Source organism: Moschus berezovskii, chromosome 8, assembly GCF_049115385.1.
Source record: "Moschus berezovskii isolate FMDL1 chromosome 8, NW_MosBer_1.0, whole genome shotgun sequence".
NCBI classification, from domain to species: Eukaryota; Metazoa; Chordata; class Mammalia; order Artiodactyla; family Moschidae; genus Moschus; species Moschus berezovskii.
The window spans coordinates 82,099,165-82,116,777 of NC_142467.1; the positions used below are offsets into that span (position 1 = coordinate 82,099,165).

Below are 17,613 nucleotides of genomic sequence, written 5' to 3' on the forward strand. Positions count from 1 at the left end.
TTCACTAGAGATGTGTATGATAAAAAATGTTTGGGAGACATAGAGACACTGCTTCAAGTCACTGGAACCTCCTGTTCCATTCATGCCAGTGTTTTAAGTAAGTAAAATGTGTTTAGAATTTTTAAAAAATATTCTTCCCGTGGTTCTTCTTTATTAGAGAAAATGCTGGTATTTATTTTAAAAGACCTCTCCCAATTCAGAATTTGGCAACTCCCATCTTGCTTGTACTAAAGGAAATCAACCCTGAATATTCATTGGAAGGACTGATGCTAAAGCTCCAATACTTTGGCCACCTGATGCAAGAAGCTGACTCATTGGAAAAGACCCTGATGCTGGGAAAAATTGAGGGCAGGAGAAGAAGGGAGCAACAGAGGCTGAGATGGTTGGATGGCATCCCTGACTCAGTTGACTTGAGTTTGAGCAAACTCCAGGAGATAGTGAAGGACAGGGAAGCTGGCATTTTTTCACAGGGAATGCTTGTTTCCTCAGTGGGAGATTGTGGCTTTTATTCCATTTCTTCTGACCCCGCCCCTCATAGTGATTGAAGAAGACTTGTTATTGTCTCTTGTCCCAGAGTGCTTTTAGGCAGTGGCCACACCAATAAATTGAATTCTTTCTATTTTCTCCCTCATCCACCTGAGCAGGAGAGTAGGGTCACAACATCGGAGCAGGGCGTGGGATGTTGGAACTCTGATCATCTGTCTCTGTTATGATTTTAAACCATCCGTGATAGGAGAGTCGCCTCCTACCTACTGAGAGCTTCCTTACATTCTACACACACAACTGAATCCAACACGTCATACTTAGGATGCTCTTGGGCTTATTTCAGGTACTACTTGTTATCCTGCTGTTGGAGATTCGTATCTTGTTCTGGAAACATCTGGGACATTCTTAGGTTCCTTTATGAAATCACCCTTTCACTAAAACTAGTCCTAGCACTGTGTTCTGGAAGCTATTCTCGATCAAGCAAAGGAGGACTTTCCCTGTTTGTCACCCCCACTGCCATTTTCATTGTTTAGTGCCTTATTCCTTCCTGATCATCATGGTGGTTTCCTCGGTAGCTCTGGCTATTCTGCACAGTATCCAGGGAGATGTGCCTTCTCAACTTCATCTCTGTTCATGATACTCACCTACCAAGAATTATGTCCTGGCTCCTTGCTCGCTACTGAACTGTGGTGTTCTTAGGCCAGATACTCAGAACCGCAGCCTTACTCTGCATGGATCTTACTGCCTACTAGCCTGCTAACTGCCCCTTGTCTTGGCTCCTGTGTTTACCATACATTGCACTCTGTTTACCACAAGGTCATTTCTAGGACCTCCTCTTTGTGGGTCCTTTTTCAGTTCTCCACACCCAGATGTAATTTCCCAAATGTATTATAGTTGACTGCTATCCCATCCCTTTTACCTTCTGTTATAGCTCACTATTTCTCCACACTCAGTTTTCAGTCCTGCAGGCCACCCATCTGCCTCCCCAAATATGGAACTTTAGCTCAGCCCACCGTGACTCCTGGGGCTACCTGATGGCTCAGCAGTAAAGAATCCACCTGCAGTGCAGGAGACCTGGGTTTGACCCCTGCACTGGGAAAATCCCCTGGAGAAGGGACTGGCTACCCACTCCAATATTCTTGTCTGGGAAATCCCAAAGACAGAGGAGCCTGGTGGGCTACAATCCATGGGATTGCAAAAGAGTCAGACACAGCTGAGCAACTAACACTTTAACATACACTGTAACTGCTACTTCAAGTCTGCCAGATAGATAGTTTGGTTTTAATGATATTTGATATTATTCTAATTTTTTATTTTGTTATTTTTGCTCCTCTCTGATAGTTTGGGATAAAATATTAGATTCAAATGGAAATGTACACCCATGGCTGATTCATGTCAATGTATGGCAAAAACCACTATAATAATGTAAAGTAATTAGCCTCCAATTAAAATAAATAAAATAAATTTTTAAAAAAGATTCAAATGGAATATCTACTTTGATTAAGTAGTATTTCAGTGTGTGATGTTTTATGCAGCCTAAATGTTTCACATAACAAATAATACAAAAGTACCACTACCAACTTAAAGAACATTTGATGTGTGTAAGGCATTTATTTCATTGTAAATATAATTATAAAAGTTTCCCAATAGGAGTAACATTGGTTAAAAATGTATTGAAACAGCCATACGGTGGAGGGTGATACAAAATATGCGATAGCAGTTCAAAAGAATGGTGTAATTCTATATGTACCAATAGGAAAAGATGTCTAGGACCTATGGGCTGATACAGAAAGAAAGAAAAAAAGAGAGGGAGGGAGGGAGGAAGAAAGAAAAACAAAGGAAGAAAGTTCTCCAAAGACAAAAAAATGTTTAAGTAATGCTTTGTCTTATCACCAGTAACATTCACAATGTAGAGCTCTGTGAGGATCAAAATACAGGAAAACCTTATAATCAGAGTTATAGAAAACCAGCAACTAAAAGACGTTACCTTTCTATCGTTGAAGTTTTAAGTCTTTTTAAAATATATGAAATCTGTATTACTTATTCTCATAGCCACAACTTTTTACTGTTCTTCTTCTTGGCAAGACAAGCCACATGAGTTTAGTAATCCTATTGTATTATCACCAGCCACATAAGAAAATCTGCTGTAGAAGTATACAGATGACATTCGCTCTTCCAGATTGATGCTATTTATTTTTCATTGGCACACAGAAGGTTGCTAAGCTTCCCCTGGTCAGGTTCTACCAGCCCTTTACGCCCAGTAATTGCATTGTTCCGTGTCTTTATCAAGGAATCCCTCACCAGTAAGTTTTTGGGAGGGACAGGTGTCAAGGATGAGAAGCCACAATGAAGTGCTTGGGACTGAGCAGAGATTACACTGCTCAGGTCATCCTACAAAACTTGTCAGTTTGCTGCCCAAATAAATGCCTTGAGTGTGTAAAACGCGGAGCATAGTGACCCCAGGAAGAAAAATCAATTGCAATTCATATTTCATATGTCTGTAATTGCTTGCGAAGGCACGGCAGCGGTTTGTTTGCAGGGCAGCTCTTCTTCTCCTGTTGCCTGCTTTCTTTTCTTGGTTCTAATGGTCACGTCTTTCACATGCTCAGATTTACAGTGAAGCAAAATTTGGGGCCTTTTTTCTTTCTGGTCCACATTACCATTCTTATTACTGGTGCCCTGTACCGGGTTTGATCCGTGCATTGAACTGTAAACAGGCTGAGATCATGCAGTAGACATGGCTAGTTCACTTTGCGGTTCTTGAACGTTTGGGCGTTTCTATTATTCGTTCATCTGTTTTGTTTTGAGGTGAAAGAGGCAGGTTGTGGAAAGCATCATCTTTCATCAGGAGAATTACTCATTTATTGGGATTATAAACAACAAAAGTGAATTCTGTGTGCATGTGGAGGTGATCATAAATGCTTTTTTTTTTTTTTGTAATAAAATCAGAAGAGGGGGTTAAAAACCTGCTTAATTTTGAGAATCACCCAGTCCATCTACCCTCTCAACCCTCTTTTGCTCCAATTCCCTTACCCAGCTCTTTCTCACACGAAGCTGCTCTTGAATTCGTAGCCCTTCTCTGGACTGAGATGTCATAGGAATGGAGAAAATGCTGCTCACTTTATGGATTACTGTTAAGTCAACAAAACTTTGGCAGCATTGATTAACTTGACAGTGAGTACAGCAGTACATTTATCACTTATGGCTGTGCTGTAGAAAATCTAATAAGAGGCAAACAATTCCCTTTAGAGCAGTAACAGGTTCACTGTGGCTAACGGTGCATGCACTGGAAATTTCTGCCTTTAAATTATACCCTTGCTGCTGGTTGGGTCATTGACTCAAAGCTTCTGCACTTCTGTAGTCATGCTGTTGTTATTAATTTCATCACAGTTATTTGACTTAAATGCATGTTTAAATTTGTATGTATATGTAGTGTTTTTTAAAAGCTGAGAAGAGGATTAAATACAGTTCTAGAATGATAATCTTAAAGTAATAGCTAGAAATAGAGAGCTCTGCTGTATGAAGCTAAGAAGATCACAAGGAAATTACTTCCCACAGTTAGTGCTATATAATTTAGCCTGTTTCACAAAGGAGAACATGGAGAAAATTTTAGTCTCAGCTAAATAATTTGTAAAGAAAAGTATTTATGATAGTATTAGATGTGAAATTGTTACAAACGTGTACTGATAGAAATTTGATAGGATTTTTTCATTTTTTTTTCTTCATACTAAAGATATCGCATTAAGACTGAAAATTTTCTTTCCTTCTATCCATTAAACAGCATTACTCATTTCCCCCATATATCATTAAGATCTTTCATAGTACACTTAGGTAAACATGTGAAAAAATAGAATAAAATATGTTTAGTGGATGATACTAATTGTATCTAATGATTGCAGAGGTATGGGTAAGTGTGATGAATTCAGTAGATCAGGGTAAGGAGTAAGGAAATTAGGTTTTTAAACTGTTATAATGGTTATGTAGTAAACTGAAGACTATTTGATTCTCACCCTTATAGTATACAGAAAATCTGATAATCTGCTAAAAAATAAAAAAGCCACCACCTTGTCAGGGCAGTTCTTATTTCACATGGCAATGTTTTTCTTTCTGTTAAACTGTGTTTTAACAGAAAGGTATTCTGTTCTAGAAAGGTGTCTAATTTATCATTTTTAAAACAAAAAATTCCTGTGATCTGCTTAAATCCACAATTCAGCTGGAGCGAACTGGTCAAAATGAGGGGAAAAAAATCCTTTTTTTTTTCAGTGCTTTGTGTTTTGCTAGGAAACAGTCTTGAATTGAGGGCTCTTATATGGTAGCATCTGTGAGATGATGTAGTTTTCTTTGTTGGGAGAGAAGTATTCTGCCTGAATCAATTGTCAAGAGGTTTAATATAATAAGGCAGCTTGTGGTATGACTAAAAGAAACACCGTGCACAAGAAATTCCCACAGCAGTTTGTTTTTAGAAGAAAAACTGAGTTCACCTGAAACATGAATACATTGAAAGCCAAGACTTAATAAGACAGAGCTTAGAAAGGGTTGCTGTCCAGAGGTCTGTGTCAGTGATCTCATCCAGTTGTCTTTGAGATTCTAAAAGACATATGAAACAAAATTGCTTTTTTGTGAGCTTTGAGGAGTACTGGCTTGAATCAGTAACATTCAAGCCTGTTGATGTTAGCGTTTGGATTTAATTCAATAAGAATGTGTTTTCCTTTTTAATCTATAGGGCAAATGTAATGTATCTCCCTTCTGAAAACAGTCTTTTCTGCCACGTCGACCACTCTGGATTTCACAGGTTACAATAGGAGTGCCCCCACCACTTGCCCTAGTGAACAGAGGCCGGGTATTGATTAACTATCACGCTGGCATCAGAACTACTCTTAGGATTCAATTTTTTTGTTGTTTTGCATATTTTATTGATCAAAATGGTAAATGAGCATCAAGCGTGCAAGAAGACGATGAATTGTTTACTTGCATAAAATAACCTTTCAATAAGGGAAGATGCATGGCTTACACTTTGGTTCTGTTCTGCGGCCCGAAGCAGATGGCATTCAGCTGCTATTGATTTGCTTCCATAGTTAAGGAGCAGCCTGCAACCCTGCATGCCCACTGTGAGAAGGGGTGTAGATTTGGGGACCAGAATGGAAGCCAAGAAGGAACTGATTGACCCTCCCTAAAATCCTAAGGAAAAAAAGGAAACAACAACAACCTTATTTGGAAACCGTGAATATCTACTAAATGAAAACTTGAATTAATGTCATCATATGTGGGCTGATGCTTTTAAAGGAACAACATTTGTGGTCATCACTAAGGCAGGTCTCTCTAGTGAATACCAAATAGACTACTCATCACAGAATGCTGATTATAAGCATTTATACTTAAAGGAAACTAAATAAAATTTTTTCTCCTTCCTTTGGGGTAGAACTATGTAATCTTCACATGTCTCATGTGATGTCCACAGCAGAGCTTTGTGGCCTTAACATAAATGTACACATAAGTTGGGCTGACAGCCTCCCTCTTATTTACCAGTTGTGTGATCTCCATTTATACAACGGTCCACCCAGATCCTTTGTCAGCAATCACATTTGGTTTTAAAATGTCTTTCCATAATAGGTAGTTACAGATGTTGAATTTATAAATGTTTTCCTTGAAGCTGTGTCCAACAATGACTTTACGTCTCAAAAACGAAGGATAAGCTGACCTACCAATTATGGCTTTTTTTCCCCCCTTCCAGATGCATGAAATACTGAAAACCACTTGTTCAAAACCATAGGAACAAATAGTAGATATATTAACATAATAAAACAGGTATTTATTACTCAATAATGCATATATTAGTCAAGCTTAGCTAAATATCTTAATTTTTCTTGCAATTTATAATTTAAATATGAGTAAAATCTTAACAAAAATTTCTAATGAAGCTGCTTGCCCACAAGAGTTGAACTTTACAGACCTACTTCACTGGGTTCCTTCTCATAAATAAACTGTTATTACAAATGATTGTTCTGAAAGCATTTTCCTGTTACTCTTTATACTTGGAACATTTTATTATAAGCTGTGCTGCTTGTTTGTGATGGGAGAGTGGCCAGTTCAGTTCAGTTCAGTCGCTCAGTCGTGTCCGACTCTCTGCGACCCCATGAATCACAGCACGCCAGGCCTCTCTGTCCATCACCAACTCCCAGAGTTCACTCAAACTCATGTCCATCGAGTCGGTGATGCCATCCAGCCATCTCATTCTCTGTCGTCCCCTTCTCCTCCCACCCCCAATCCTTCCCAGCATCAGAGTCTTTTCCAGTGAGTCAACTTGTCACATGAGGTGACCAAGGAGTTTCAGCTTCAGCATCAGTCCTTCCAATGAACACCCAGGACTGATCTCCTTTAGAATGGACTGGTTGGATCTCCGCAGTCCAAGGGACTCTCAAGAGTCTTCTCCAGCACCACAGTTCAAAAGCATCCATTCTTTGGCAATCAGCTTTCTTCACAGTCCAACTCTCACATCCATACATGACCACGGGAAAACCGTAGCCTTGACTAGACGGACCTTTGGTCCTGAGTAAATGTTAGCTTTGTCTCTTCTCTACTCTACCCCTTACCCTGGTGATAAAGATTTGGGGAAATGAATTTAATTTACTCTGTTACAAAAAGCAGTCACCCTTTATGTTTCTTTCTCTTCTCTTCTTGTAGTACCAGAAAACCCAACTAATTTCTCAAACCTTTCATGCAAGAAAGAAGCTTGGAGAGCAGAAGGCGTTAAGGTGAAGGAGGCATGCTGGACATGCCGGTGTTGAGTGGCTGTCGCGCCCTTATGGACCATCACCATGTTTTATTTACTGTGTCCCTTTTGGTGTCTAGTATGATGCAGAGAATACCTACTCTGTGCTTCTTCTGTAAAATGCAGCCCTCATTTCCAGGTTAGAGAGAGAAGACTAGTTGGCATCAGGTTCGTCAAACTCAAAAGAACTCTCAAAAGAGGGAAGCCTTTCTCTTCCCTGCTCCTGTGAGTAGGGGAGCAGGACACATCTGGGAAGGGAGAGTCAGGCCAGAGCCTCTGCTATTGACAGTGCTCATGTCTTCTCTCAGACAAACAAGAGCTGTGTTCGTGAAGCCAGAAGGTAATCAGCAAGCTGAAGTTGTCAATGACACTGTAGGAGAGTTACTGGGATGCTTCAAAACCAAGCTATCAGCACAACATTTGCGTGGCAATATGGTGAAAAAAAATTAAGCAAGATGATTAAGGTTAAGATTGATGGGCTTGATTAGTTAGCCATAGTTATCAAAATCTACTTAGAATTTCTCATGTGGAACTTGTCCTAATTCTGGCAAGATATGTAATTGGGGCCAATTTAGTATGTTTTGAGCAGGTAGTTACTGTTTCTAGCTGACATACCTTTCTGTGTATAAAAGTGGTATGTATGTTTCATTCGTTTTTCATTAGGAAAAAAAAATCCCCCACTCTATTTTCTTGGCAACATCTAACACCAAGTATCATCTCTGTTTAGCAGTCCTTTTGAACTTTGCTGGTGGCATAGTGTATAAGAATCTGCCTGCCAATACAGGGGACACAGGATCCCTGGTCTGGGAAGATCCCACATGCCCTGGAGCAACTAAGCTCGTGAGCCCACACACTGCAACTACTGAAGCCCGTGTACCCTAGAGCACATGCCCTGCAACAAGAGAAGCCACCACAATAAGAAGCCCACACACCACAACTGGAGAGTAGCCCCCACTCACCACAACTAGAGAAAGCCCTTGCAAAGCAGCGAAGATGCAGCACAGCCAAACTAAATAAATAAATAATTTTAGAAAACAGTCTTTTTGCTGACCCATTAACAACTTCATCAGCATCTTATTTAGCAAAATCAACTGACAGTGAGACTCCTGAAGATCAACTGCAGGAGAATGAAAAGACAGAAAAGTTACAGTTTTAAATAGCTTTATTGAGATGTAAACTATATACCATGAAATACACATAAATGTTGTACCATCATTTTTAGCAAATTTGTAGTTATGAGACCATCAACACAATCCAGTTTTAGAACACTTCTGTGACACCCCCAAATTACCCTCATGCCTACTCAATCTACTTCTTTTCCTGCCCAGTTTGAGCAACTCTTATTATAAACTTGAAAAAGCAGATACATGTTAACAGCTGAAGGCGCCACCGTTTTCTTATTCATTACTCTGAATCTCATCAGTCTGCTTCAGGTTTGGGAGGTGACTTCTTCTTGCAATGTAGACCGTCTTGAAAGATGATATCTTTATCTCAAATGTGGCTTTTTGAACCTGTACCCCCAAACAGTGAAGAGAACAAAATGAAGATAGGAATTTGTGGGAAAGAAAGGCAGGAAGGCAGTAATTTAACTCATTATCTTTGTGCCTGAGTTATTTTCTTTGGGGGCATACATTTGTTTTCCAGGGAAGAATGACTGGCAGATAATAGAAATCTCTTCTGCGTTAATTTTATCCCTGCCTCCCAGATAGAAATGAATGCTACCGGGAAAGAGAAGGGAAACTGAGGGCGTCCAGCGCCAGCTGTGTTTCTGGCCCTCTGGTGCTCCTCGGCGTGGTGGAACCGAACTGAGGGAGCTGACGTGTCAAATCTCAGTGCTGCTCATTCACCTGATGAAGATCGAGGCCCCCTTTTGAACAGCTTTTACCATATATTTGATCGTATACCATTTAGCATGTAAAATGTAGTATTATGCAGCAAATTAAACTAGCTTATTAAAGTGTTAATACTTTAATATTAATGTATTAGAAAATATATATATATATATTAGATTGAAGGCAGGAGGAGAAGGGGACAACAGAGGGTGAGATGGTTGGATGGCATCACCGACTCAATGGACACGAGTTTGAGTAAACTCCGGGAGTTGGTGATGGACAGGGAGGCCTGATGTGCTGCAGTCCATGGGGTCGCAAAGAGTTGGACATGACTGAGTGACTGAACTGAACTAAAAGTTTATATTTAATATATACTTTAATATATTTATATTTAATACTAATGCTCTAGTGTTAAAGTATTCCAAAGCTTTAGGATTTAGGCAATTTAATTATTTTGCTATGGGGAAAGAAGACTGATGAGTCATCTGAAATACAAAAGCATTTCTTATGGAATACATTTTGTAATTATCCAAATACGCAGCTTACTGTCAACAGCTGAGAAAAAAGATGTCAGTGTTCAGTATATACTTATTGAATATCTACTGTGGGTGCTGCCTGGCACAGAGTAAATTATTCACACCTGATCCTTGTCTTTGAGGAATTTGGTTTGGTCATTCATTACCTAGACAAGTAACTAAGAAGTGGTATGTGTGACATTATTTTGTACAGTACATTAAGCATTTACCTATTCATTAGATATTTCCGTTTTGAAAACTATTTTTTAATGGTTTATTTTTGGCTGCACTGGGTCTTTGTTGCTGCACATGGGCTTTCTCCAGTTACAGCAGTGGGAGCTACTCTCTCGTGCCCTTGCATGAGCTTCGTGTGAGTCACTGGTCAGAAGACTTTCAGGCCAAGATCAAGAGTTGGCTTATAGCGTTAGCATGACTCAGACTTCATCAAAATCCTTCAAACGCATGCAGCAAAGTAATGAGCAATTATTTTAAAACTATGATTGTATCGCTTCTATTTTTATTTATAGTGAAGTTACTTGAAAAGGTATACTTTGGGGTTTGCTAACTAGTCTTATTAATTGTGATAGTCATTCATCAAATTAATAACAGACGGCCACTGAAAAATCATTGAAATCCATTGGTTTGGTATAGCGTCAGCATCAATGGTTTTTTCAGAGTATCCCTTTTTGCATAAATTAGTGGAGAAATGCCTATCTATCGAAACTGGGTTTACTGGTAGAAGGTTCAAACAGAAATACAGATCCATCACCCTTCTCTCTGCAGCCCGTTCCTGCCTTACATGTGTATGATCATCCAACAATCCATTGAAAGTCTTAACTTGAGAGGTTGAACCCTTAAAATGTAATTAGTCAATTAGTTCTTAAGCAGTTACATTTCAGAGTATATTCTAAGAGCAGCTACTATACAGCAAAAAAAAAAAAAAGCGTTTTTTCTCCCCGATTTATCAGATTGATCCTTCTTTTATCTCTGCACAAATGACACCGTTAGTGGACCTGGGGATATCTAAGCTTAAAGAAGCTCCTAAAAGATGAGAACATTAACCCCAAGTGCACTGAATTCCCTGAACGTCTTGCATTCTCCTGCTCAGACTTGAAGTGGGTACCTGCTGTTTAACGTAATTAGTTTCAAAGGGAATGTCAGATCCGTCCTCAGGAGTTTACTCTGACCCAAAAACCCTTGTAAGAAAATATCAGTGAGACAAAACAAGAAAAGTTATCACAGTTGGGAAGCTCCTTCTCACTGCGTTATTCGTTACTCGGGGGCATGTTTTAAAAAAGAGTCCTATTTGCTGTCTGGCTCGGTAATTTTCTGGTTGCAAACCTGTGCTCAAGACAAAGTTGCTCTAGCAGGTAGCTGTTTTCCTCTTCTAAAAATGAAGACATGGTGGGCCGAGTACACAAAAAAAATAGAAAACAGCTGACATTTTAACAACAGTTTTAGCATTTCTTATGAAAGTAAGATTTAAAAATTAAAGACAAATTAAGCTTATTAATTTTCAACTTACATTTTCCCCATCAAAAAGTATACTGAAACAAGGCTATTTTCAGCTTCTCTTTTTATCCATATTGATGTTCGGCTTATAATGAGCTGTAATTAAGAGGTTGAAAGGGGTCTCATTTGAGTAGCAGGATAAGTCAGACAACAAATGGCAGCATCACAGTTCTCTTTGTCTTCTTTTCCCTAAGACAGAGACGAGCAATTGCTTAAAACTTGTTGTAATTTGTAAGCCACTAGTCTCGTGACCCTTTTGTTTATTCCCCTCTGCCACCCTCCTTTGTTGAGTCTTGCTGATCTATTCAGCCACACCTTGGCTGAGCTCCAGAGTTTAAGGGAGGGGCTGTGGGCCCCCTCCTTGCCAGAGGGTGAGGGGGGAGCAGCTGACCCTTGAAGGACCAGAAGGTTATTAAAGAAGGAACTGAAACTACCCTTTAGGGAGCCAGTGCAGCTGAGAAATAGTACAAGACCCGTATGCTCAATTCACCCACCTCACGGGGCAAACTGTCCACTTTAGAGGATGTTATTAACAGCTAGTCATTTGACATCACAGAATTATTTTTCCTTAAAATGTTCTTGATCCTATCTGCCTCAACGGCGGTGATGAGAATTAAGTGATCCTGTATATGTAGGGCTACTTAGCAAGCCATACAATATTATGCCAGTATTATATATTACTGTTTTTCTTAGCAAATCCCTTGCTTAATTTCCTGTCTATAAATTCTTTCTACAACATTCTGCAGCAATTGGGCCTCAACTACATTTGGTCAAATATTTGCTGGGGTGGTACCTGTTATCTCCCAAAGCATAATCTTCCATCAGAGACTTCAGTCATAAAGTTTCTCTTTATATTTGGTCAAAATTTACCTCCTCAGTATTCGTCTTTGTTGCGCTCTGCCTCTGGAGTAACCCTCACGCATTCAAAGCCCTGTCTTGGATGCAGAGATAGAAGAGTGAGTGAAGCAGACTCGGACCTGCCATCTTGGACCTGGAGCTGAAGGGACTAAAACCAAGTAAACTTATAAATGAAATAACTGCAAGCACTGTAAGGGAAACAGAAGTAAGGGCACAAGGAAAAGACCATCAGGGAGTGAGAGTAAGTGCTTGAATGGTCAGAAAAGGCACCTCTGGGGTGACATTTAGACCAAGAGAAGAGTTAATCATGTCGAGCCCGAGAAGAAGGCGAAGGGAACCCCAAAGGCAGAGGCTGTGCTGGAAGGAGCACAGGCCCCTTGGTGGCTCTGAAGACCACCGTGGCTATCGCTCTAAGAGCCAGTGGGAGGGGAGCTCCAGGTGATGGATATGGAAGGTGAGGGGCAGGAAGCCTGCAGCTTGGCAGCTGGGTAGGGCGGTGCTTTCAATGACTAAGGTGAAGAGGTGGCAGAGGAGGGGTAGCAGGTTTATTTATTCATTTTTTTAAGGAATTATCAATTTCTGTTTTGCACATTTTTAATTGAAGGGATCTATAAGAACTGATAAACTCAAGTGGAGATGTTACGTAGGTATTTAGTTCTGAGAGTCTGGAGCCCAGAAGAAAGTTCCAGCTTGGAGATAAGAATTTGCATCTCATCAGAATAAAGGTATTAAAATCAATGGCTATTGATACATTCCAATTTGAATGTGGGGAGACAAGAGGGCACTGGCTAAGCCTTGAAAAATCCCAGCATTTTTGAGGTCAGGTGGTAGAGAAAGAGAAAACAAAGGAGAGTGAAAATGAGATAGGAGGAAACCGCAAGAGTTACAGAAACAAGGAAAGGAGTTTTTCCAGAAGTGGGAGAAGGGTTGTTTGGTTGAGTGATGGCTGCTCAGAAGTTGAGTATGGTGAGGACAGAAGTGGCTGTGGAATTTAGCAACACAGAAGAGATCTGTGACCTTGACAAGCTGAAAATGGTGGCGACCAAAGCCATTTTTGACCAAGGTAGAGTAATGGATGAAGTAGAAACAAGAAAAGAAAACAGCATCTGTAGTACACTGGTGAGATTAGGCCATGAAAAGAAGCAGAGAAGTAAGCTGTGTTCTCAGAGATTTTTTGTTTCTTTGTTACTTGGTTCTGTGAGATCCTGCTGCTGCTGCTGCTAAGTCACTTCAGTTGTGTCCGACTCTTCACGACCCCATGGACTGCAGCCTACCAGGCTCCTCCATCCATGGGATTTTCCAGGCAAGAGTACTGGAGTGGGGTGTCTGTGAGATCCTAGAGAATGTTTATAAGCTGATAGGAATGATTCAGCAGAGATAATAGAAAGATTGATTGATGGATGGAATTAATACTGAATAGGCAGAGGAAGGAAGGTTATAACTAAAGAAATAGCTGGGAAAGTCAAGAGGTGGACTGAGAGCTAGAACGTAACTAGAGGAATTGGCCTCTGCGAGAAGGAGGGGCACTCCCTCCACTCTAGCAGAGGAAGGAAGAGAGGATTATGGAAGGGTGATGTGGATAGAATACGGGTAAAGATGAGGGATGTCGTCTGGTGGCTTCTGTATTCTCCTTGAAGTGTGAAGAGCAGTTCTCAGCTCAGAGGGAGAGTGGAGGAAGGGATAAGGAAGATGCAAAAAGAAGGGAAGGTATGGCATTGTTGATGGTGGTTCCTCTGGAGCAGTGGTTCTCAACATGTGGTTCCTGGACCGACAGCATCAGTATCACCTGGGAACTTTTCTGAAATGCAGTTTTTGAGATCCCATACCATACCTATTAGATCAGAAACTTGGGAGGTGGAACCCAGAAATTTGTGTTGTTTTTGTTATCAGCCTCCTTACCATTTATTGAGTTGTAAACTGCTGCAATCACTGCTGAAATCTGAGACTCACTCATCCTGATCCTTCTCTCAGCTTCCCCTTGAAAAGGACGCCTGGAGCAGAACCAACCCCAAAGCCCAGAGGGTAGAAAGAAGACATGTGGGGGATGCAGGGAGATGGGAGGAAGGAAACAGGACCAGTGTGCAAAGTTAGACTCCTGGGGACGCACACGCACTCCCACAGGCAAAGACCAGGGGTATCCATCTCTTCCCAGTCAACGACCATGAGAACATTAGGGAAGGACCAGGTGTCCACAAGACATTTCAGTCCTTCCTGTCATGAAGCATCGGCCAAGAGGGGCTGAGCCAAGGTCACTGGCCTCTGCCTTCAGGGCACATGAGGGCTGAGCCAGAGCAGCTCTGATGGTGGCCACCAGCTTTAGAAACTTGCTCTCCAGGCCCACGTAGCCATCGCCTCCCTTCTTGGAGTGATCCAGCTTCCCTGCTGCGAACACTTCAAAGAAGCCAGTGACCTGGCAAGTCCCCTTGCCGCAAATGTCCAAGCATCCAGGGAATCCATCTTCCAACTTCTTTTTGAGCTGAAGATACTTGAAGTGCCACAGTACTTGAAGATACTTAAGTGCCACAATAAACCGCTTGGATGATGACCACAACAATTCTGGACCACAGTCCTCTATAGTGAGGACTTTGGATCCGAATCCCAGGAAGGAAAAGCGAGGTCTGCCAGAGATCTGTGTTTGAACAAGTCTTCTTGGTGATACTGATGCTAGTTGAAGTTGGAGAATCATTGTTCTAGAGAGAAGTAGCAAGACAACGTTTTGTAGCTAAGAGCTTGAATTTAAAGTGAAGCCAGTTTCTTTGTACTGTGTGGTTTTCTCTTGCTGCTTAGAAGCTGGGGTTGAGGCATGGGTGAGAGGTGCCAGGATTCAACTAGAACTGAGGGGTCCTAAGTACACAGAGGTGAGAGAGGGGGCCTGCTGGGGTTGGAAGCATTTCAGGGAACTGATTATGATGGTCAGTCATGCAATCTGAAGCTGAACAAGGAGGACAGAAAAGTCAGAAGGGACCAATGAAAGTAAGAAGTCTTCAGATGGAAAAGGGAACTCTCTTACACTGTTGGTAGAAAAGCAAACTAATACAGCCACTATGAGAACAGAGTGGAGATTCCTTAAAAAACTGGAAATAGAACTGCCATATGACCCAGCAATCCCTCTGCTGGGCATACACAAAGGGGAAACCAGAATTGAAAAAGATACATGTACCCCAGTGTTCATCGCAGCACTGTTTACAATAGCCAGGACATGGAAGCAACCTAGATGTCCATCGGCAGATGAATGGATAAGAAAGTTGTGGTACATATACACAATGGAATATTACTCAGCCATTAAAAAGAATGTGTTTGAATCAGTTCTAATGAGGTGGATGAAACTGGAGCCTATTTTACAGAGTGAAGTAAGTCAGAAAATCACCAATATGGTATATTAACACATATATATGGAATGTAGAAAGATGGTAACAACGACCCTATACTCGAGACAGGAAAAGAGACACGAATATAAAGAACAGACTTTTGGACTCTGTGGGAGAAGGCGAGGGTGGGATGATTTGAGAGGATAGCTTTGATACATGTATATTACCATATGTGAGACAGATGACCAGTCCAAGTCATACATGAAACAGGGCGCTCAAAGCCAGTGCACTGGGACAACCCAGGGGGATGGGATGGGGAGGGAGGTGGGAGGGTGGTTTGGGATGGGGACACATGTACACCTGTGGCTGGCTGATTCATGTGACTGTATGGCAAAAACCACCACAATATTGTAAAGTAATTAACCTCCAATTAAAATAAATAAATTAAAAAGAAGTCTCCAGATCAGTTGTTTGAAGTTTCACTCATGGTAGCTGTTAGTGGGGGTGGTGGGGGGCAGGGGGTAACACCATTGAAAAGAAGGGCTCTGTATAGCACAACTAGATCATGTCTGAGTTCATGAGTTCACAGAGATAGAGCTTTAGAGATCTGACTAAATGAGTTCTGTGTAAAAATTACATAAAACAAATACTTGCCCTGTGTGCCTGCATTAGTGTATGCATTAAGAGGCCAGGAAGTTGTAAGATAGCTGGATCTCATACAAAGCACAAGCCTTTTTTAAAAAAAAATTAGCAATGACATAAGTAAAACCATATAAGAAAATGTTTACTTTCTTTAAATCAGCTTTTTAAAGTATTCAACTTCTGTGAGAGATTATTTTTGTTCATCTTAAACTACTGCTACTAAGAATAATAGTAAATAGCATTTACTAGGTACTTACAATACAGCAGGCACCTTAGCGGTTTCTTTATAGACATGAGTCATTTCATCATGACTGCAGCCTCTGGAGTAGACTGTTATTGACCTTGTTGAAGCATGGAGTATCTAAGAAAATTGCCTATGATTAATTTTAAACAATTTAAGTAAGTAAATGTTCAAAGGTACATACAATTCTTACAAACCTAAACAATCTACCTACCATTGCTTCAGTAACTGTAAAAGAATAAGGTGTAGTTTTCACTTGATCAGTGACCACCCCCAGGTGATAGCACCCAGCTGAGCCTTGAGGAAACATGCATGAAAAAGACGTGTTGGCCAAAGTTAGGAGCATGCCTGTTAGGTGCTCCCTGGCTCCCTCCCTGGGGCACAGCTGGGTCAGGCTGAGGCTGAAGGTGGCTGAGTAGACCGCTGCCTGGGACGGTTGATCTGGCCGACTAGCGCAGTCAGTGTGTGCGCCTGGCGAGATGTCCAGGTTGCTGTGAATCGGTTCCACTGTTGTATTCGTACCCTTGTGTTTCTCCTGTATCTCCGCCTATCCCCAGTGATGTCTGACTCCTCAGCAGGAAGGACAGCTGGACAGCACTGGGACAGCCAGGGACAGGGAGCAGAAGTGAATCCAAAAATGTTATCTTCAGGCCCCAGAGACACATCTTCTAGCTTCTCCTCCTCCTCCTCCTTTTTTCAATAAATCCGTGTTTTACTCTCAAACTTTGCTAAGATCTTCAAAATGTAAAACTTCTGCTTGAAAATGTATATAGTCATTTCAACTTGCTAGAGTATCATCGTAAACCTTTGGTATTTCCCTTTAATTGCTCTTAATAGAGAGCTGTTAAAAGATCATAAAATTTGTGATTAAAAAGCTAAAGTGGAACTGTATTTTCTTCCACTAGCCAATGCTAAATTATTCCCTCTGGGTCATTTTAGAGTGATTTGGACAGTTCTTTGTAAAATAAGTTTAATGAAACACATAAGGATGCTGTATGTGGTTTGTGAAATAGACTCGATTTAGTAGGATATTTTTCTGGATAATCAGCTTACCTTTTTCCTTTTGTTTAGTCTTATTACCTATATGCTTGAATTCTTTACTATTTGGTAATATGTGTTCTTGGCACCTGCTGTGTTAGGCAGACAAGTTTTTCATGTATTGGTCCTTTTTTTTATAGACAGTGCTGTGTATGTGTGAACCCTAATTGCTTTTTCATTTTTAATAGGCTGTTCTTTATACTGTGGGCTTTTTTAAAGTGAAAGTCGCTCGGTCGTGTCTGACTCTTTGCGACCCCATGGACTATACAGTCCATGGAATTCTCCAGGCCAGAATACTGGAGTGGGTAGCCTTTCCCTTCTCCAGGGTATCTTATTAAGTTAAAAATAAAAACATCTAGGTTGCTTCCTTCCTCCCTTTCTATCTCCCTCTCTCCTTTCCTTCCTTCCTAAG

General features: G+C 40.8%; 1 protein-coding gene across 3 annotated transcripts in view; it reads left to right on the top strand.

The window, feature by feature from the left end:
* The window catches only part of SNX24 (sorting nexin 24), a 185,131-nt gene that overhangs the window by 146,363 nt on the left and 21,155 nt on the right, over positions 1 to 17,613 (top strand). The window contains exons 4-5 of one of the 3 annotated variants that reach the window (XM_055431323.2): positions 7,168 to 7,238; positions 8,965 to 15,567. The exons of the other annotated variants lie outside the window; for them this stretch is intronic. Of the exons in view, the coding sequence (XP_055287298.2) occupies positions 7,168 to 7,238; positions 8,965 to 9,064 (171 nt within the window). The 3' untranslated portion in view covers positions 9,065 to 15,567. Of the gene's footprint in view, positions 1 to 7,167; positions 7,239 to 8,964; positions 15,568 to 17,613 lie in introns of those variants that run through there. 3 annotated transcript variants of the gene reach the window in all.